This window comes from Oncorhynchus mykiss, chromosome 7 (genome assembly GCF_013265735.2).
Source record: "Oncorhynchus mykiss isolate Arlee chromosome 7, USDA_OmykA_1.1, whole genome shotgun sequence".
Lineage (NCBI taxonomy): Eukaryota > Metazoa > Chordata > Actinopteri > Salmoniformes > Salmonidae > Oncorhynchus > Oncorhynchus mykiss.
The window spans coordinates 49,513,281-49,536,821 of NC_048571.1; the positions used below are offsets into that span (position 1 = coordinate 49,513,281).

A 23,541-nucleotide genomic window follows, 5' to 3' on the forward strand; every position below is an offset into this window, starting at 1 on the left:
CCAACTTCAACTGTATGCTTTGATTGAAACAAAATACAAGAAAGGCTAATTGTTTGTTAACATCATCTGCTCAGATTCTTTCACAAACAGTCATTCAAGAAGATAAAAATGCATAGTCTATTTCCATTAAATTGATTGAGATCAATCAAATGATTGGCAGGCACATGCAGTTTCACCAGTAAAACAGGAATAATTATCCTTCACGATTGACGTGAAAATAGCCTGTTTTGAAATGAGGTATTCCTAACTTGGTGTTTGAGGTTATTAAAAATATAACATTTTCTTGAGACAATATGTGTGGGCATAGGCAGACGTTGCAATTGGAGGAAGCATCCTGTAGTTGCAATTGGAGCTACCATCCTGTAGTTTTTCATTCCAACCCTAATCTAGCACACCTGATTCTAATAATTAGCTGGTTTATAAGATGAATCGGGTTAGTTACAACTGGGGTTAGAGTGAAACCTTACAGGATGGTAGCACTCCAGGGGTTTGAGAGTCCAGTAATGATAGGCTATTCAATAGGCTACATCTGCCAGTACAAACTTTGATTGAGTAAATTATGACATAATTTAAATTTTTTTCCATTCCTCACCCACAAAAAGAGCACTACACTACTGCAGGTATGATCTATGGTATGTCTGTGGTCGGTGGTGTCTGTATGCCGCATGTGTTCCCCGCTGGCTTCATCCATCTAAGCAGAAGCCAAAATGCAACCATCCTGTGCTCATTACGAACAGGGTAAATAAAGGACCTTGAATGACAGCACCATGGACAACTCCTTTCACCCGGAGACTTCGGGGGCTGTTTTGATCGGATTATTTTACTGAGCCATCATTGCAATCCAATGCATTTACGATTTATTCAATAAACTGAGATGTATTGCGGCGCTGTACATTTTTTTTTTTTGGGGGGGGGGGGGGGGTGCACTACAGAAGGCCTGGTACACGACTGGTAAAGGCCCAGTGCACTATAGTGAAACAAAAGATTTTGCCCGCACTATAGACACTATATTGATCTGCTAATACAGGACTAGTAAAGGCCCAGTGCACTACATTTGTGGAAAAAAAAAATATATATATATATAATTTTTTAAATTCAGATTTTTCAGGGGGTGCTGCAGCACCCTCTGCTCCTCTACTTCCCGTCGCTATGCCCTCTGTAGCACCTTGCGGTCAGAGGATGATCAGTTGCCAAAAACAGGAGGGGACTGAGCATTCATCCTTGAGGGGCCCCTGTGTTGAGGTTCAGCGTGGCAGATGTGTTGTTGCCTACCCTCACCACCTAGATGCAGTCAATACATTGTATCATGTTTGAAACAAATGTAGAATTTAATTAATGTATTGCCAAATCCCCAATGTTTATAATATTCCTGAAAGAAAGTGCATTCTAATTCCCTCAAGAGTAGATGATTCTCACACCTCCCACACAGACATGAACAAATATTGTGAAATATACACATCAATCATTAAGACAAGCTATCAGGCATTACTTAGCAGGTGTATGCTGCTCAATTTGCAGAACAGTTGAATTATTTCAACTTAATCCAAAATACATAATCAAAGTTAACCTTGGCTCAGCACAATTCACAACCAGGCATGCAAATAATGAACTGAAATTCCACACCGAAAACCGGTCCTAAAAATACCCACAGATCAAATGTAACAACTTTGTATCCGGCATGAAAGCACACTTTTGGAATGACGTTTCCTCCTTGAGAGTGGCATAGTAATCTCTGCCCTTGATTGAGTACAGTAGACTGAGGAACCGAAACAATGCGGACACTGCTCAACGTGACTGAGTAACCAGGAGCAGTGGCCGTACAGAGGAGGTACTTTACCCCCCCCCCCCCCCCCCCCCCCCGAGAAGACATATAAACGGCTGAGCCTGTGAGTCCGTACACCTCTGCCCTCACTGCACCACCGCCCTCAGGCACCCGCCTGGCCCACACCACTGTGACCCGATCAAGTCTTCAGAGAGTGAGAAAGAAAGAGGACTACTCAAAGAACTTTGAAAACAAGTTTTTCTGCATTTGATTTATTTATCGATCTACTTATTTGGTGAAATGGCATGCAGAACTTGCCTCTGGCTGCTAGGGACAACATTTTTTACTTGCACAGTCCGCCTGGTTGTTGAGGGTACGGAGGTGGGAGCAACCCAGGGGTCGCAACCGGAGCCAGGGGTGGTGGGATCAAACCACAGCCAGGCTGGAGGGGGCCATGGGTCCAGCATCTCAGGGATACAAATCGTGACCTTTAAGTGGCACCATGTGGAAGCCCCCTACCTCATCGCCTTATGGATACTTGTGGCTGGGGTATCCAAGATGGGTATGTATACAGAGAGGGATGCTATCAGCACCAATGGCCTATCTATCAGACATTGGTGTCTAATTTCAATTCAGTCCTAATGAAAATTATGCGAAATTATTGTTTTCATTCAGTGTTTTAAACCTTTAGGAAGAGCAGTTCTTCAACAGGAGACCCAGACTGTACTCAGGCTCCACTTTGGAAAGTTATTTCATAATTTAGAATATTGTTAGACACAAACTGCTATGTCAGAGAATATACTGTGGAGTTAGTATCAGACAAAAATATGCTGGCAGACAGATATGTGACTACATTTCCCAATTGAGTGTTGTGTACCATTTACAATATTGACTTTTTGTACATTTGAAAAAAGTACAGACTCCGAGCATCAAAATTGTATATCATACGCGAAATATGGGAAAGTTATGCCTATTTGAAATGTGATTAACTTGTTATTCCAGAAAATCCACTTGAAAGTTTCTAACTTGCTGGAGAGCTCTTTTTTGAGTATGCCCATTCAGCATCGTTCACACCCTTTTCAGCTTTAGCCCCAACCATCTCCCCCATTTGAGTCTTCACGTGAGGCCATGTGCTAAACCGAGTGATTAAGGTAGTGTAGAAAACAAGCGGTGAAAGTAGTAGCCTATAAAAAGGAAATTCTCTAGGTAAAAATACACTTTATCTAGTCCTTGGCCTATATCCAAACACGTTGTTCTTCATATTGTCTCTAGTAAACACAATGTATATCCAATCAAACCACCCCCCAGACTCATCTACCGTAGCTAAGTGGATGGGTCTCTATTGTCTAGACTTGTTCACATGTTCATGAAACACAATAGATGGCCATATACCCCCCAAACACACCTGGCTAAGTTTATGGGTCATGTTATCATCTGGCTAAGTGGACTCTTTTGTTTAGACATGTAGCAAGCTAACTAGCTAAACATATAAATGTACCATAATCCCAACCCATACAGTTTAGTAATACAAACGGATTGTCATACACTTAGCCAGCCACCATGCATGAAATGATACAGCATTAATCTGCAGGTAAAGCTAACCAATCATCTAGCTAACAGTAGGCTACTGTATAACTAGCGATGCAAACAGATTTCTGACTAAATGAGATACGATTTATAATGTTAGCTGGCATTAGCTACCAAGCAGCTAGTTATCTAGGTTTAGTCAGCTAACGTTCGCTAGCTAGCAAACAGTATTAAACAATGTTCAATATTCCCTTTATTTGTAGATGTCATCCAGTGAGAGTTGTCTTTTACATGAGCCTTCTGAGTTATCTTTTCGTCTCTTTCATTTGCAATCAAACTTCCACATTTTGTCCATCTCCTTCTCATAATCTGCTTCTACTGGGCATTACACTGAGTTCAAAATTTGGTCCACTTCTTCTGTGACAACAACACTGTTGATGTGTCATCACAAAACTCTGCAATGTCTGGTGCAATGACAATGTTGTTATTTGTTGTCACCCAAGTCAAAGATTTCTTAATCATCGGATTCCTTTTCAGAGTCAGGGAAAGTCAGCCCACCGTCCTCCAGAAAGTAGTCCATCACAACATTCTCCCACTGAGCTTTGTCGATAGAGTCTTCTAAATTCAGGGCAGCAATGTTGTTGAGAGCAGTAGCAACACATTTGCAGTTTTCCATTGCTATTATCTTTTTAAAAAATCAGCGTAGACTACTGACAGTCGTGAAGAGAGCACGACTACCTATTTTCCCCCTCAGGAGACTGAAAATATTTGGCATAGGTCCCCAGATCCTCAAAAGGTTACACAGCTGCACCATCGAGAGCGTCCTGACCGGTTGCATCACCTCCTGGTATGGCAACTGCTCGGCATCCGACCGTAAGGTGCTACAGAAGGTAGTGTGTACGGCCCAGTACATCACTGGGGCCAAGCTCCCTGCCATCCAGGACCTCTATACTAGGAGGTGTCAGAAGAAGGCCCAAAGAATTGTGAAAGACTTCAGTCACCCAAGTCATAGACTGTTCTCTCTGCTACCGCATGGCAAACAGTACCGGAGTGCCAAGTCTAGGTCCAAAAGGCTCCTTAACAGCTTCTTCCCCCAAGCCATAAGACTGCTGAACAATTAATCAAATGGCCACCCAAACTATTTATAATGCCTCCCCCCCACACACTCACAATTTACCCCTACCTACACGTACAAATTACCTTGACAAACCTGTACGCCCGCACATTGACTCCGTACCGGTACCCCCTGAGGTCTCGTTATTGTTATTTTATTGTGTTACTTTTTATAAAACAATTTATTTTAGTTTATTTAGTAAATATTTTCTTAACTCTATTTCTTGAACTGCATTGTTGGATAAGGGCTTGTAAGTAAGCATTTCACAGTAAGGTCTACAACTGCACAAATAAAATTTGATTTGATCAGGGAAGCCTACATTGCCTTCAGACTTTTTCCACATTTTGTTACATTACAGCCTTATTCTAAAATAGATTAAATTTTAAAAAAATACTCAGCAATCTACACACAATACCCCATAAAGACAAAGTAAAAACAGGTTTTTAGAAATGTTTGCAAATGTATTAAAAAACAGAAATACCTTATTTACATAAGTATTTAGATCCTTTGCTATGAGACTCAAAACAGAGCTCAGGTGCATCCTGTTTCCATTGATCATCCTTGAGATGTTTCTGCAACTTGATTGGAGTCCACCTGTGGTAAATTCAATGGATTGGACATGATTTGGAAAGGCACAGAACTCTCTATATAAGGTCCGACAGTTGACAGTGCATGTCAGAGCAAAAACCAAGCCAAGAGGTCGAGGGAACGGTAGAGCTCCGAGACAGGATTGTGCTGAGGCACAGATCTGGGGAAGCGTACCAGCATAGAAGGTCCCCAAAAATGCTGTGGCCTCGATCATTCTTAAATGGAAGAAGATACACCAAGACTCTTCCTAGAGGTGGCTGCCCGGCCAAACTTTGCAATCGGGGGAGAAGGGCCTTGGTCAGGGAAATGATCATGAACCCGATGGTCACTCTGACAGAGCTCTACAGTTCCTCTGTGGAGATGGGAGAACCTTCCAGAAGGACAACCATCTCTGCAGCACTCCACCAATCAGGCCATTATATTAGTGGCAAGATGGAAGCCCCTCTTCAGTAAAAGGCACATGACAGCCCACTTGGAGTTTTCCAAAAGGCACCTGAAGACTCACACACTATGAGAAACAAGATTCTCTGGTCTGATGAAACCAAGATTTCACTCTTTGGCCTGAATGCCAAGCGTCATGTCTGGAGGAAACCTGGCACCATCCCTACGGTGAAGCATGGTGGTGGCAGCAACATGCTGTGGGGATGTTTTTCAGCGGCAGGGACCGGGAGACCAGTCAGGACCGAAAAAGAAAAAATGAATTCCCATGTTTATCGTTTTGCATTCAATAAATATATGAAAATGTATAAATGTTTGTGTGTTATTAGATTAAGCAGACTGTAATTGTATATTTTCATGACATAGATGAAGATCAGATCCCATTTTATAACCAAATTATGCACAAATCCAGGTAATTCCAAAGGGTTCACATACTTTTTCTTGCCACTGTATACTGTGTATGTATGTAAGACCGTAGGACCTAGAGGAGAAGAATAGGATTTGAGGTCAATTTTAAACACCAGACTGATCAAAGATAGCAGGCAATACCATCCCTCCAGTGAGAACAAAATCTGTCTTTTGTGTAGCATTTGTGCCATAAATAGGCCCAGCATAACGCTACTACTGTCTGGTAACTGTAGCTTTTGTCAGTGTTATCAAGGCAACACACTGTTCTCCCGACCAAGTGCTTTTAGCGTTTTACTCAAGTTCATGGGATATATTAAGACATTCCATAGATAACTGTTCAGAAATGTTGACAATGGTTTTTGAGTAGGTGTGAAATAAGTGTGAATATGGCATCTTCTTACATACAGTACTTTATATTCTCAAGGCCAATCACTGTGCTTCAGACAGGAACAGTGCTTATGTCCAAAACAGTGGCAAAAAAGTAGAACATTTAGAAGGGAAGAAAAGGCTGAGCAAATGAGGAACAAAAATGCATGTTTTATTCAGTTAAAAGTTTCTCCAAACAAGTGGAGAATAATTTACTCAAAGATACTTTTCTAAGAGTTAGTCTGGAGTGGTCTCAATCCATGTAACTAACCAATAACCATACATGTCACAAAGGAAAAATCCTTTGAACAACAGCTTATCTATTTGTTTACTTAACATTTAACTAATTTATCCCAGATCCGGAGTGTTGGGTATACATCACTTGAGTATAAGTAACACATAAAATGGATTATAACTCTCCCAACAGCTTTTTCCAACTTGCTAAATATTTTCTTTTCACAGCCAAGGTCCTCGAGGATAAATAAACAGAATAGTAAAGGAGAATCTAAACGTAATCTTTAATTGAGCTTCCAGCAGTCAAGAGCAACCTGTAGCCTGAAACACCTCAGCAGAATATACAACCCTGAGGTACCGGAAAGATACAACCCTCAGCACTGTGGGTGGATGACAAATCCAGATGTTGCTGTGCATTGTCAGTGAATATCTCCACATTAAGATAGAGAAGAGGTCATCTGAATAAGTAGAATCTGATAAAACATTAGGACTTATGAGAAATCCTTGCCTCATGCCACTTATCCAGAGTGTGAGTGAGTGATGAGCACATTTATAATGGTACGCTGCCAATGAATCATACTCCAGGGTTCAAAAGACTTTCTCAGTCATCCGAAATGGTTGATCATTTACAGACGTCGTATCCTCACACATTTTAATCTCTTTGCTTTACTGTTTAGTTAGGGATTTGAGTTTCAGCACCTTCCTGTGTGTGAAGCCCAAGAATGTTGTCAAGAAGGAACAGATGTCAATGTCTGACTCCCTAGTATCCTGTGGGCATCTTGATCCCGTTATTGCCCAAGGATCAACACAGTGTAGGGAGGCCAGACCCTGTATTCATAAAGCGTCTCAGAGAATGAGTTCTGATCTAGGATCAGGTCCTCCCAGTTCATGTATGCATATTCAGTGGGATCTTAAAGGCAAAACTAAACTGAGCCTAAATCAGCACTCCTACTCTGAGATGCTTTATGAACACAACTCCAGGGATCAAGAACTTGTAAGGTTGACTGAACTCATTACCCAATTACGCTCAAATAGTGCCAGCGACTCGGCACTGAAAAGTTGATGTTGACTTCAGAGGTTTGCCAGACAGTGAGCAGAGCACAAGCGCCACGAACTCTCTCTGAGGCATCATTGGAGTAAGGAAGCAGAAATAATTGACTGGGTTGGTACCTGAGACAGTTTATGGTTTAGGTCTGTTTGACTTGGCTCGTCTGCACCTGAATCTACCAAAATTATCCCTGTAATCTTTTCTACTCGCTGACACTCTTTGGCTCTCATTTCCTCTACGTATCACTGTCTTTGTCTCTTGTCTCTCTCTGTTCCCCAACAGTGGTCGAGCTGAACCACAGCCTGACCAGTGTGATCCCGGAGAGCGCCCTCCTCATCCTCATCGGTTGGATCCTGGGCGGCATCATCTACGGGGCAGACAAGATGCAGACCTTCACCCTGACACCTACCGTCTTCTTCTTCTACCTGCTGCCCCAAGTCATCCTGGATGCGGGCTACTTCATGCCCAACAAGCTGTTCTTCAGCAACATGGGCGCCATCCTGGTTTACGCTGTGATTGGCACCTGCTGGAACGCTGCCACTGTGGGTCTCGGCCTCTGGGGGTGCTGGTTGGGCGGGGCAATGGGTAAGGCAGCCAACATGTTTGTCCCAAATGGCACCCCATTCACTATACAGGGGTACACTTCTTTTGACCAGGGGGTCCTGGTAAAAAGTAGTGACTATACAGGAAATAGGCTGTCATTTGGAACTGGCCCGACCAAAGCTTGAACTGATGATTGAAACTGGCATTTGTGAGGTCCTCAATCAGCAAGTTAACGGGTAATGTAGTTTAAAGGTCTGAGATCATTATACCTTTCACTCTGGGCCTCTGCAGGTGATATCGACATTGGTCTCCTTCAGTTCCTGTTGTTTGGGAGTCTAATTGCTGCTGTGGACCCCGTGGCTGTAATTGCCGTGTTTGAGGAGGTCCATGTCAACGAGGTCCTGTTCATCATGGTGTTTGGGGAGTCCCTCCTCAACGATGGTGTCACAGTGGTTTGTCTCACATTTTCATCCTCATTCAGCATTATTAGGTGTCCCAAATGACACCCAAATGGTGTGTCTCTGGTCAGAAGAAGTTCAATATTTAGACTAAGAATAGGGTGCCATTTAGGCCGCTGAATTAATGTTTACACCATAGTTTTTTGCCCACAAAATGTACTCAACTTTTGAAATGTGTTGCTTTAGTGAACTTTATCATTGCAAAGATATACCCAATGAGTGAAGTACAAAGGCAATACACAAACTGCATTCCAAGGCAGGGCTCCTTGGCTGAACTGCATGCATCAGTCATGTGCTTCACTCTGAGAATGCTGTCCGTTTGTACATAACAACATAAATCACATACAAATAGACCAGGAATAATTATGTTTGTCCAATGGATAGACTACACCATTTATTCCATTGATTGTAACACAATAAAGCAGGGTATTCAAACTTTTTCAGCAGGGACCCCATTTTTTGGCCATAATTTCTGGGGATGCTCATTTTTTGGCCATAATTTCTGGGGATGCTCATTTTTTGGCCATAATTTCTGGGGATGCTCATTTTTTGGCCATAATTTCTGGGGATGCTCATTTTTTTCTGGCAACACAACCCCACCCAAAATCTAATTACACAACGTTACATTCAGTCAATTTAGATTTTCAAATAACGTGAACTAGTAACCTTCAATCCATTGCATTTTCAGCTTTCTATGAGAACCAATACATACATTTACTCGATACAATTACATTTTTCAAATGATCTTTCTATATACCGTTTGTATATTGTCCCGTATATATTATATATATAGTTCCCCCCCTCCAAAATAAAAAATAAAGTTGCAATTTAAAAAAAAAAAAATTCCCACCCCACTGCAATTCCTCGACACAGACTTTAAACACCACTGCATTAAAGAACATACTGTTCTATTGATTTGGTTGCATTTGGTTCCCTAACCTCCCCACCTCCTCAGTGACCAGTCATCTTTATGTCCATGTTCCCTCAGGTGCTGTTCAATGTGTTTGATGCATTCGTGTCGCTGGGAGGGGCAGAAATCGATGCTGTAGAGATCATCAAAGGCATAAGTATGTAAGATCCACACACTTTTTGCATCCCAAATGACTGTTTCCCTATTAAGTGCACTATATAGGGAATACGGTGCCATTTGGGATGCACATTTTTCAGCGTTGGATTCTCAGGCCAAATGCCAAGCCATTAACAACCCTGTCGTGTAATCAATAGTGACAACTTCTTGTGCCATCTTGAAGCAAACTGAAAGGGTAATACAACAAGCAGTAGATTATGTAATCTGTTTAACTAAAATGTTATGTATTCATGAAATAATCAATATCTTTGTTCACTGTTTGCCTCTCCATATGTCCGTCTTCCTCTTTCTCACTCCTCTTTCGCACTCTCATTCTCTCCTTCTACCATGTGTAGTCTCGTTCTTCGTGGTGGCATTCGGAGGCTCCCTGGTTGGTATTATCTTTGCTCTGCTGATCTCGCTCCTGACCAGATGCACAAAGAACATCCAGATCATCGAGCCAGGCTTCATCTTCATCCTGGGCTACCTCTCCTACCTGACAGCTGAGATGCTCTCGCTATCCGCTATCCTGTCGTAAGTGCTTCTGAGTGTTATGTTGATTTATTAGGCCAACAATACCCTTTCCGTAAAGGGATGTTCTATTCAAAACACAACCTAACATGATTTTTCCACTTGGCTGTAATCGATTTGGATATGTATTTCAGTTACTTAGTACAGTGCATCCAGAAAGTATTCAGACCCCTTTACCTTTTCCACTTTTTTTTATGTTACAGCCGTATTCTAAAATGGATTAAAACATTTTTTTTAATCAATCGACACACCCTATAATGACAAAAGGAAAACAGGCTTGTAGAAATCTTTAGCACATCCATTAAGAATAAAAAACAGAAATACCTTATTTACATAAGTATTCAGACCCTTTGCCATGAAACTCAAAATTGAGCTCAGTTTCATCCTGTTTCCATTGATCATCCTTGAGATGTTTCTGGAACTTGATTGGAGTCTACCTGTGGTAAATTCAATTGATTGGACATGCTTTGGAAAGGCACACACCTGTCTATATATGGTCCCCCAGTTGACAGTGCATGACAGACCAAAAACCAAGCCATAGTGTCGAAGGAATTATCCGTAGAGCTCCGAGACAGGATTGTGTCAAGGCATAGATCTGGGGAAGGGTACCAAAACATTACTGCAGCATTGAAGTTCCCCAAGAACACAGTGGCCTCCATCATTCTTAAATTGAAGAAGTTTCAAAGCATCAAGACTCTTCATAGAGCTGGCCGCCTGGCCAAACTCAGCATTCGGAGGAGAAGGGCTTTGGTCAGGGAGGTGACAAAGAACCCGTTGGTCACTCTGACAGAGCTCCAGAATTCCTCTGTGGAGATGGGAGAAACTTCCAGAAGGACAACCATCTCTGCAGCACTCCACCAATCATTCCTGTATGGTAGAGTGGCCAGACAGAAGCCACTCCTCAGTAAAAGGCAAATGACAGCCCGCTTGGAGTTGCCAAAAGGCACCTGAAGACTCACACACTATGAGAAACAAGATTCTCTGGTCTTATGAAACCAAGATTGAACTCTTTGGCCTGAATAACAAGAGGAAACCTGGCACCATCCCAAAGATGAAGCATGGTGGTGGCAGCATCATGCTATGGGGATGTTTTTCAGAGGCAGGGTGACTAGTCAGAATCGAGGGAAAGATGAATGGAGCAAAGTACAGAGAGATCCTTGATGAAAACCTGCTCCAGAGCGGGTTCATGATCTAACAGGACAACGACCCTAAGCACCAAGCCAAGACAACACAGGAGTGGCATCAGGACTCTGAATGCCTTTGAGTGGCCCAGCGAGAGCCTGGACTTGAACTTGATCAAACATTTCTGGAGAGACTTGAAAATAGCTGTGCAGCTACGCTCCCCATCCAACCTGACAGAGCTTTAGAGGATCTGCAAAGAAGAAGGGGAGAAACTCCCTAACTACAGGTGTGCCAAGCTTATAGCGTCATACCCAAGAAGAATTGAGGTTTAAATCGCTGTCAAAGGTGCTTCAACAAAGTACTGAGTAAATGGTCTGAATACTTACGCTACCGTTCAAAAGTTTTAGAACACCTACTTATTCAAGGGTTTTTCTTTAATTTGACTATTTTCTACTTTGTAGAATAAGACATTAAAACTATGAAATGAACACATATGGAATCATGTAGTAACCAAAGTGTTAAACAAATCAAAATATATTTGAGATTCTTCAAAGAGCCACCATTTGCCTTGATGACAGCTTTGCACAATCTTGGCTGCTTGTCCTTCACTCTGCGGTCCGACTCATCCCAAACCATCTCAATTTGGTTGAGGTCGCGGAATTGTGGAGTCCAGGACATCTGATGCATCTGACGTTTTTACATTTTTTAAATACATTTGCAAACATTTCTAAAAACCTATTTTGGCTTTGTCATCATGGGGTATTGTGTGTAGATTTATGATGGGAAAAAAACTATTTAATCCATTTTAGAATAAGGCTGTAATATAACAAAATGTGGAAAGAGTCAAGTGGTCTGAATGCACTGTATGTACAGTATGAGCCTTATAAAAGATTATGGTCCATAATCTTTGGGCCCTCTACTCACCATGAAATACGATCCATTTGCCTGCTGTGCCATAGGATCGTGTTTTGTGGCATCTGCTGTCAGAAGTATATCAATGCCAACATGGATGAGAGGTCGGTCACCACAGTACGATACGTCATGAAGGTGTTCGCCAATGGCTCAGAGACCATCATCTTTGTCTTCCTCGGCATCTCGGCCATAGATCCAGCTGTATGGGTTTGGAACACAGGCTTCATCCTCCTCACACTCCTCTTCATCTTTGTGTTCAGGTTCATAGGTCAGTTGTGATCTTTAGTATGATTTTGTGAAATCACTGCTGACTCCATTTCACTCTTCATAGGATGAACAATATTGTAGTTTGGAAGCTTAGGGCTGATTATAAACTTGCAATCCCTGTGTATGTAGCTCAGTATTTTACTAAAAGATTCTCATTCAAGGCTTCACATTACCAGCACTAACACTCTGTGTGTCTATGTATTTGTGTGTGTTTATATCACAGGGGTCTTTCTCCTTACCTGGATTTTGAACAAGTACCGACTGGTTCCCTTGGAGTTCATTGATCAGGTGGTGATGAGCTACGGTGGCCTGCGAGGGGCAGTTGCCTACGGCCTTGTGGCCATGCTGGATGAGAATAAGTTCAAAGAGAAGAATTTGATGGTCAGCACCACCCTCATAGTGGTGTACTTCACTGTCATGCTGCAGGTAAAATGGCTAATTTAAATGTAAAACTTCAGTCCATTGCGATTTCATTAGTTGTGAAAATGTTTTTCTTCCATAGTGTAATATGTCTTGACTTGAATAGACTGGCATATGTTAATTACCAGTTTACTATATATTCTTCTTCTTTGGTGCAGGGAATAACCATGAAACCACTGGTCACCTGGCTGAAAGTGAAGAGAGCAGCCGTGACAGAACTCACACTAGCTGAAAAAATACAGAATAGGGTAATTATTTGGTTAGAAGTCTTTGTTGTTCATCAACCTGAGAATCAGATAACTAACTATACATCTCTCTTCTAAATCCACAAAGTAAAGTTTCACCTTTTGTTGTGTCAGATCTTCAGGGTCAAACCACAAAAGTCAAAACCCACCTCCAATATAGCTGAACCCTTATTTTACAAGGCATCAGCCATTTAATCTAACAGTGTTGAAATTGGTTGACCTAAATATATTCTTGACAAAATAAATCCATGACTCACCATTCATTTGTATTTGTTCAGACCTTTGACCACATGCTTGTCGCCATAGAGGACATTTCTGGACAAATAGGACATAACTACATGAGAGACAAGTATTTGGACACTAACATCACATTATCAACTTCAATAAGTTATTATCATATTATAAGTACAGTTTGAATTAATATATCACATACCATACCTTGAAAGACAGAACGTTAGCACAGATTTTTAGAATTGTATCCTTTTCCTATCTTCTCGTATCCTTCTAAGGTGGCATAACTTTGAGGAGAGGTGGTTGTGCTGGTTCTTGATGAAGCCCTCTGCCAGGAAATCCCGTGACTACATATTCAACATCTTCCACCAGCTCAACCTCAAGGATGCCATGAGCTATGTAAAGGAGGTAAGAGCAACTCACAAGGTCAGGGAAAGCCATGACAACTTAATACTGTATTTACAAACGCAATATATTGACCACCAAGATCACTGATCTACAGTAACATTAACAAATAAAGAAATTGGATGGCAGACCATGAAGTCTTCTTATGCTCCCACCATAGGGAGAACGCAGAGGCTCATTGGCGTTCGTTCGGAATGAGACCAAGGCCGATGTGGATTTCAATAAGAAGTTTCGTGCCAGTTTCTCTGAGATTATGCCTGACATCATGGCAGATAATATGGGACCGGATCATGTTCCACTCTCCTCTATCTTGTAAGCAACATTTCCTGACTTTAGGGTTCTGGTCATGCACTAAATAGGGACTAGTGTCATTTGGGATGCTGTCTAAAACACATGCATCATTAACTTGGGTTGGTGTAAACCCTTTTTTTCATTCTATGGCAACTATAAATGCATACCATCACAGGGAACTGTTTCATTGGAAGATGCAGGATGACTAGCATAAACATGACTTATTTATGAGAAACATTACATCAGGAAGCAGAGAAGGGAAATGTCCCTCAAACGTAATCCAAGGGATTACCATCAGTTTTCTAAATGTTCTTTGACAGAGAGGAACCCACATTCACAAAAATGTTATTAAATAACATCAGGATCACTATAGGTCTTATTTCCAACAAAGGATTCAATAGTTGTAGATGTCTTTTTCTTATCCAACAGTTGATCTTTGATTATCCAAGTTTACTTTATATTATTGAAGAATTCTTGGAACAAAAGCATACAGTAGCAAAAGCATGGTTAATAGACCCTAACTTTTTGTAGAGTAGGATCCTTCTCCTTGCTCCTCAATGTACTGTAGCACTTGAAATACTGTAGGTCTGGTACGTTTTCAGTGTCTGCCCTCCAGTGGCCAGCTAAACAACAACAGTGTACATTTATATTTCTTCCCTTCTAGACAGGACATTGTGCCCTCTGTCTGCCTAGTCATGCATGAGCAGGACCTGACAATGAGGGAGTCAGAGGACTTTAATGCACACCATCTACTGCAGCAGCACTTGTACAGAGGCAGGAAACAGGTATTAGAGCACTCAAAAATCTCAGGGGCGGTTTCCCGGACATCGATTAAGCCTTGTCCTGGACTTAAAAACAAACTCAAAGGAGAATCTCAAGATTAGGCTTAATCTGTGTCTTAAAAACCCCTCAATGTTGAGCAATTATCTTAGCACCAAATCACTTATCATTAGTTTGCCACTGTCACTGGTTGCTTGTTTCATTGTATTAGTTTGTGTGCTAACAGGCCAGTTGTAATCCTTTTACCTTTTCTTTTTGTTGATACTGTACTCAAAGGGAAATCCCAATCTTTGGGAGTAAATGTATGGGGATTCTGTCTCTTAAAGCATCTCCTGCATCTTGTCAATCCACAATCAGCCATACACAGATTAAGATGGTCAGTTACCCTGTTCTCTTCCTCTCATTCCCTCAACAGCACAGACACAGGTACAGTCGGAGCCACCTCGAAACCAACAGGGATGAGAATGAGGTGCAAGAGATCTTCCAGAGAACAATGAGAAGCCGTCTAGAGTCATTCAAGTCGGCCAAAATGGGTGTCGCCCCTGCCAAGAAGATCCAAACCAAGCATCAAAAGAAGGATAAACCACAAAAGGTCAGGGGTGAAGGCACTTTTTCCCCCTTCCTCCGTGTCCGACCTCATAGCCATCCTCTTATAGGCAATGTAATGTGTATGTTGTGTAATTTCATGTTATGTCATTTTTAGATGCCAAATGGAAACTCCTCGGATAAAAGTAAAAACCATCCTTATGGGGATAAAGGTACTTGCTCTTTGCTTTTCACTTCTCTTTTGCATTATATGAAATGGTTAAGTGGGGAAAGATGAGGCTGATTACATTTGCTTTCTGCTGATTACATTTGCTTAGATACCTTTGCATTAACCTAACGTAACAGGCGTAAAAGAAATGACTCAAACTAGATCCCCCACATTTTGGTCTTGATGAGAATAAAACCTTTTAGGGGAAGGTTCTCTTCTGCACTGTTCATCCAATCCAGTAAATGTGGAGGAGTTAAGATGGAGTGTCACCTTGTTAACATCCAAAAACAGAAGTCGCGTCTAGGCCTGTGGCAGTCATGAACGTTTTTCAGACGGTTATTTTCATACAAAAGACTGCTGCTGATGCCCGCCTTTAGGAACATCTACATTGAAAAAAGGCTAATAAATCAATGTACACCACCACAATGAATCCATTATTTATTTTAGGTCGGTCTAAACAAACATTATGATATGATGAAAATGTATGGAAACCATGTGTTTGATACCATTCCACTGATACCGGTCCAGCCATTACCACAAGCCCGTCCTCCCCAATTAAGGGGCCACCAACCTCCTGTGGTATGCATAATAATACAGTCCCACTCAAAGGCGATTAGTGGAATTTGTTTAATTTTGGAGAATAGGCTAGACTAATTATTTACCAAAGACATCGTTAATCAGTTTTTATTTAAAAAATTCTGCCCTGTGTAATATGCGGTAGGCTATGTATTGTATAACGGCCCAATAACTATTTAAACAAAAACATTTGGGCTGGGCTCATATTGGCCTATGCGTATGGATAAGCTCTAATATGCAGATGCGTGTTTTGAATTAATCATCACCTTAGAAAGCGCTGTCGACTTCGTTGTTAGGCTTTGAAACAACATCCACAGCCACCATTTTTCCACTCAGTTTCAACCTGTTGTTGAACTTATTTCTTCAAATTGATCAATCACAGTGAGGTGAGTGTTTTAAAAGCACAATACTATTTTGATAAGTGTTTGATGTGATTTTCAATTGCATTTGCATTGATGTCAGGGTGGTAAGAGCACGTGTTAAACTCATTCCATGGAGCGTCGAGTGTCTGCAGGTTTTCACATCTCCCTTGGACTTGATGAATTAAGGTCACTGATTAGTAAGGAACTCCCTTCACCTGGTTGTCTAGGTCTTAATTGAAAGGAAAAAACAAAAAACCCACAGACACTAGGTTCTCTATGGAATGAGTTTGACACCCATGGGTTATATGCACATTAGAGTCCTGCGTGCCAGGCCGTTAGCGACCTGATGGTCGTTAGCGAGTTGGGTACTACTAAGCATGTCCAGAGTGCATAAGAGGAGATTACCCCTATTCAACAGTCAAGTGTAATTTTACTGCAGTCATGACTCATTACCGCCGGTGTGGTGGTAATACTGTCACTGCAACAGCCCTAGTCTCATCACAGGCTCTCGCTTCCATTTCCCCTGAAAACCAGAACATACGGTTGTTGACAACCCCGCAGAGGTTACCCCTGCATAAATGAACAACATCATTTCATTGTTTTCTGATTGGCTGTTTCGCTCTGCCTCCAGATTTGGAGTTTTCTGAAGGAGACTGTGGCTCTGGTGACGAGGCTGCTGGCGATTTATTCCCCATGAGGGCCTATAGAGTAGAAGGTAAGAGTCTTCTTCACATCAACTCAAGACTAATGAAACCAACCAATTTAAACATGCCAAAGCCACACTAAAACCATTTAGTTACTAACACTAATCTCACCTCAGAAACCTTTCAGACAGTTAAATCAATTCCATTAATTCTATCCCTTCTGGTGTAGCTGGAATAGTGAACCCAGCCTTCATGGCAGAGATGGACCCCATGGACAACATGCAACAGATCCCACATGTAGCACTTCTTCCACAAACTTTGAACTCCTTTGACACCTAACCCTGGGTCCTGGTCGTGACCCCAGTTGCCAAAGAATCAAACATTGCACCTGCTCTTTGACAAAACATTTACTAGGGCATGTTTTCTTTGCTGTGCAGTTGTTTAATCATAGTTCTGTATCCCCAGACAAAACATTCCAGGTCCAGTAACCCTTGTGCTCTCCAAAAAAGGCTTTCAGTCTTGACTGAGCTCTTCCCTCTTCTTAGTGTATGTTTGGTTGTAGGTTAGGTTTTTTAAAGTAAAGGGAACTGTGCTGTATATAACTCCATCGTAACACATGAAGATCATCATGAGTCCAACACCAAATAAGAATGTTGGACATTTGACCTTGCCATCCAAATCCATGGTAAATTCTGACCCGGTTTACCTGACAAAACCAATCCCTCAAACAATCCAGGCTTTGACTGGCTTGCTCACATCCCATGTAGGCTGACAGTGAAAGAAAGTTCAGTCACACTTTATTTGGATAGTCCCATATAGATAATCTACGGCTGGTCATATTATTTACATTTGAGTCATTTAGCAGACGCTCTTATCCAGAGCAAGTTACAGAGTTACAGTGCTAGGAGGGACAAGAACATATCACAGGCATAGCAAGTACATTTTTACTCAGTAAAGTAGGGTGGGTGTCAGAAGGGGGGAAGGAGAAAAGTATCTAAGTGCCATCCGCATAGCAATGATAGGAGAGACCATGTGAGGATATGAAGGAGCTCCTCCTGACCGGCTTAGCTGTCCACAGCTCTGTTCTGTAAACTTGCAATGATTCACTCAGCCACAGAGCAGGAGGGGCTGGGAGGAAAGGGGACAGTGCGAGTCATAAGATGCGGAAAGGGAGGAGGGTAGGGCCGACGAGGCAGAATCAGGAGACAGGAGAGAGAAGGATTTAGCAGAAGGGAGAGATGGTAGAATAGAAGAGGAGAGAGTAGTGGGAGAGAGAGAGCAAAGACCATGACCATTTGGGTAGGGGCTGAATGGCTAGGTTTGGAGAAGAGTGAGACAGAAAAGGAAACAAAGAAGTGATCAGATACCTGGAGGGGGGGTTGCAGTGAGATTAGTAGAAAAATGAGGTCAAGCATATTGCCTGCTTTGTGAGTGGGAGGGGACTGGGAAAGGCTGAGGTCAAAAGAGGCAAGGAGGGGAAAGAAAGAAATCGAAGGCAGATGTTGAGGAGGTTGAAGTCGCCAAGTATGAAGAGCGGTGAGTCATCACCAGGAAAACACCATATCAAGGTGTCAAGCTCATTGAGGAACTCTCCAAGGGCACCTGCAGGGGATAGATGACAACAATGTTAAGCTTGAGTGGACAAGTGACAGTGACAGCATGGAATTCAAATGAGAACAGGTGAGTGAGGGAGAAAATAGAACATTTCCACTCAGGAGAAATGAGTAGCCCTGTGCCACCACCGCGACGACCAGATGCTCTCAGACTTTGAGAGAAAACATAGTCAGATGAAGAGAGAGCAGCTGGAGTAGCAGTGTTCTCTGGGGTGATCCATGTCTCCGTCAGGGCCGAAAAGTAAACGGACTGAAGTGTACCATAAGCTGAAATCAATTTTCCGTTCTTGACTGCAGATCGGCAGTTCCAAAACCTGCCAGAGACCAGGAATTGCACATGGATTGCGCATGCAAGGTACACTAAATTAGAATGGTTGCAACCAAGGGGTGGGGAGAGTCTTTGAAGCCTACAGGGAGAGGAGTGGACAGGTATAGAAAACACAGTTTCCAAAGCCACAAAATAGCAAAATGAGATCATCTGAAAATAACTAGGTAAAATACTGAAGTGAGAGTGTGGTGTGGGAGCCTTCCTATCTTTCCTTCCTCTAATAACTATGCAGAACAACAAGGCAGAACAGTCTTAGTTTTGAGACGAGACCACCACTGACACGACCACAGCTTACAGCTGCCACTGAGAGAACAGAGGAGACTGAGGAGATTGAACAAACTATACTGTATGTTGATAAGCAACTGCTTGCTAAGGTTACAGTTAGGGTTAGGTTTGGAATAACCGTTAGGGTAAGGGTTAAGGTAAAGATTTGGGTTAGGATAAGGTTAGAGCTAGGGTTAATGGATAGTTGAAATGTTGTTGAACATCTACTTGGGACAATCCAAGTAAAGTGTTACCAAAAGTGTAACGACACACCATATTTAAGTTCATAGAATGAGACCAAACAAGCAAGTTTATTCAGACTGTCATTTTTGTGACCACCTCATGTCCTCACCCTTTAATGTGATCAAATTATGTAGATTTTGTTGATGATAAAGCACTTTATATGACAGTAATTTATTGAGGGAATGACATAATCTAATGCAATTTTAACAATTGAAATGCTGTCAATCACTGTGTTTTTTTCCATTTGTTTGAGAGATTTGTAGCCATTTGTGGTTGGTGTTGAGAGATTGAGAGATTGAATTTTACAGATGTAAATGTCACTTGTATAGTAAAGAAATAACCTATTTATTCACCAATAAAGTTTATTGGTTACCAGTATCAGTCTGTTTAGCTTTGCATTAGACTAATCTAAGCAGACTATTGTTTCATGGGAGACATATCATTTTTTTATTTAACTAGGCAAGTCAGTTAAGAACAAATTCTTATTTTCAATGACGGCCTGTTCAGAGGCAGAACGACAGATTTGTACCTTGTCAGCTCGGGGGTTTGAACTTGCAACTTTCCGGTTACTAGTCCAACGCTCTAACCACTAGGCTACCCTGCCACCCCATTCAATAATTAACTTACAATGGTGTCACTCATCATAGCCAGGAGTAGTACCACAATGACTAGCTTGGTACTCTGTTACGGTAAACGTGTGAAAACTGTAAATCTATAGACTTTCCATTTTTATACCTTTACTATAACATCCCCATTGAGAGATGCCCTAACAATAGCCTCTAGAATAAACCTGTTACACTGGCACCTCCCTCAAAAGTACAGGTTAGCTGCAGTGAATAAACAATGATTTGAAATCTTATATTTGGCAATACACATCATGAATTAGTTCCTATGAATAAATAAACAGATCTAAAATGTACAAGGGTCCAAGGAATGCACAACAAAATACAGCAGCAGTTAATTACTTTCATTTTGAACTTGAGGATCAGACCAAAAAAGTGACAGAGATGAACAGATGGTACTGAAACTGGCACAGATGTTGACCAACTTTCTAAGGGAAATCAGACTCAGCAGAATGTCATTGGTATAATACAGTAATGGTAACATGGGCCCTGGTCAAAAGTAGTAAACTATAAAGGGAATAAGCGTCACGCCCTGGCCATAGAGAGGCTTTTATTCTCTATTTTGGCTAGGCCAGGGTGTGACTAGGGTGGGCATTCTAGTTTCTTTATTTCTATGTTTTCTGTTTCTATATTTTGGCCAGGTATGGTTCTCAATCAGGGACAGCTGTCTATCGTTGTCGCTGATTGGGAATCATACTTAGGCAGCCTTTTATCCTTTGTATTTTGTGGGTAATTGACTTTGTTAGTGGCACTATAGCCCTAGCAAGCTTTACGGTTGTTTCTTTGTTTCTTGTTTTGTTGGCGACATTTACATAAATAAAGGAAAATGTACTCTCACCACTCTGCACCTTGGTCCGGTCATTTCCACAACGACGTCCGTGACAATAGGGTGCAATTTGGGATGCAGCCATTGGTCTACATAGAGGACCAGTCAGTCAATCCGCCTGGATAACATTTCAAGCCGCAATGTACAACTTACATCACTGTTAAAATCAAACCCTATTTCCATCATTTGCATTAGTGCTCATAGGGATAGAAAAGGGAAAGATATTTTGAGGATCCATAGGCAGGAATCCGCAGCGGTCCACCCATTAAGGCGTTAGAAAAAAACAAATCAATAACAATAATTTACACTACCGTTCAAACGTATGAGGTCACTTAGAAATGTCCTTGTTTTTGAAAGAAAAGCACATTTTTCATCCATTAAAATAACATTGAATTGATCAGAAATACAGTGTAGACATTGCTAATGTTGGAAATTACTATTGTGGCTGGAAACGTTTGATTTTTAATGGAATATCTACATAGGCGTACAGAGGCCCATTATCAGCAACCATCACTCCTGTGTTCCAGTGGCACGTTGTGTTAGCTAATCCAAGTTTATAATTTTAAAAGGCTAATTGATCATTAGAAAACCCTTTTGCAATTATGTTAGCACAGCTGTAAACTGTTGTCCTGATTAAAGAAGCAATAAAACTGGCCTTCTTTAGACTATTTGAGGATCTGGAGCATCAGCATTTGTGGATTCAATTACAGGCTCAAAATGGCCAGAAACAAAGACCTTTCTTCTGAAACTCATCAGTCTATTCTTGTTCTGAGAAATGAAGGCTATTCCATGCGAGAAATTACCAAGAAACTGAAGATCCTGTACAACGCTGTGTACTACTCCCTTCACAGAACAGTGTAAACTGGCCCTAACCAGAATTGAAAGAGGAGTGGGAGGCCCGGTGCACAACTGAGCAAGAGGACAAGTACATTAGAGTGTCTAGTTTGAGAAACAGACGCCTCACAAGTCCTCAACTGGCAGCTTCATTAAATAGTACCCGCAAAACACCAGTCTCAACGTCAACAGTGAAGAGGCGACTCCGGGATGCTGGCCTTCTAGGCAGAGTTGCAAAGAAAAAGCCATATCTCAGACTGGCCAATAAAAAGAAAAGATTAAGATTGGCAAAAGAACAGACACTGGATAGAGGAACTCTGCCTAGAAGACCGGCATCCCGATTTGCCTCTTCACTGTTGACGTTTGGACTGGTGTTTTGCTATGTAGATATTCCATTTAAAAAATAAAATGTTTAAAAAAAAGCAATTTCCAGCTACAATAGTAGTACATTTACAATAATAGTACATTTACAACATTACCAATGTCTACACATTGTCTACACAATGACTACACAATGTCTACACAATGTCTACACACCAATGTCTACAATGTAGATGTCACTGGTATTTATTCACAATATGTACCGTATAGCAATTTTTGTCAGAGTTGATATTTATTATCCTTATACTGTGGGATCTGTCTGTGAATGGGAAGTGAATTGCATTGGGCAGGCTTTTGTTCCAGCCTAGCACTAAACACACCCGATTCAACATATCAACCTCTCATCAAGGCTTTAATAAGCTGTATCAGGTGTACTAATGCTGATATGTAACTTACTAAGCATGCACACCCTATGGCTCTCCAGGACCAGGATTGACCACCCCTGGCTTGGGGAGTGTGTGGGGGTCTGGGTTAAACCAAGTATGGCTCTCTGTTTTTAAGATTTATGACTGCTTGCATGTATTACATTCCTCTGACCCAGATGCTATTGTAGCAGTTGTTGCACTTTGACTATATTAAGTTAAGAGACACCCGACTGCAAGTCATAATGTCATCACAGTAAAAGGGAACGGCAATGGTCTATTTGTCTCCCTTCCTTCTCTCTTCCTCTGACTCTCTCCCTCTATCTGTGAGGATGGGATACTGATCCAAGCACTATGAAACTGACATGTCTGTGGGAACTGAAAGACTGAAAGATTGTAATACAGTTTGATGTGATTTGACTGAAGCAATACATTTGGCTACTTTGGGTATTAAGTGACTTTGGTAGACTTTGGGGGCCTTGAAAAGCACTTATAATAAAATGTATTATGCATTGGTTTCTGATGACACTGGAGAGCTTTGTGCATTAGAGCTAATAATGTACCATGCCAGGTAAGGGAGTGCATTTCACTGCTCCCCGCATCACCGCAAATCTCTGTTTTAACTAGTCATAAATGTTTATATACAACATATTTATACAGTAGAGATCATGTTTGAGCCAGAAATTCAAACAGTCTAATTTTAGTCAGTGGTAATATTTTACATTTTAGTCATTTAGCATACACTCTTATCAAAAGCAACTTACAGGAGCAATTAAGGTTAAGTGCCTTGCTCCAGGGCACATTTAAAAAAGTATTCACATTATCAGCTTCGAACCAGCGATCTTTAGGTTACTGGCCCAACGCTCTAACCACTAGGCTACCTGTAACCCAACATTTGCCCATTTGAACTTTTTCAATAATTAATAATAATTATTGATAATAAATTCTATGATGACTGAAAACACAACCGTGGTT

At 41.4% G+C, this 23,541-nt stretch overlaps 1 protein-coding gene across 2 annotated transcripts; it reads left to right on the forward strand.

The window, feature by feature from the left end:
• Nucleotides 1–1,892: 1,892 nt before the first annotated feature.
• On the forward strand, nucleotides 1,893–20,773 carry nhe3 (sodium/hydrogen exchanger isoform 3). Of its 2 annotated transcripts, XM_021608235.2 has the most exons (16): nucleotides 1,893–2,324; nucleotides 7,768–8,070; nucleotides 8,320–8,480; nucleotides 9,475–9,553; nucleotides 9,909–10,086; nucleotides 12,165–12,385; nucleotides 12,608–12,810; nucleotides 12,963–13,052; nucleotides 13,328–13,398; nucleotides 13,559–13,688; nucleotides 13,846–13,997; nucleotides 14,641–14,761; nucleotides 15,172–15,348; nucleotides 15,460–15,514; nucleotides 17,080–17,163; nucleotides 17,322–20,773. In XM_021608235.2, exons 1-16 carry the CDS (start codon nucleotides 2,063–2,065, stop codon nucleotides 17,429–17,431), a joined length of 2,397 nt encoding a protein of 798 aa, XP_021463910.2. In that variant the 5' UTR covers nucleotides 1,893–2,062; the 3' UTR covers nucleotides 17,432–20,773.
• Nucleotides 20,774–23,541: the final 2,768 nt, after the last annotated feature.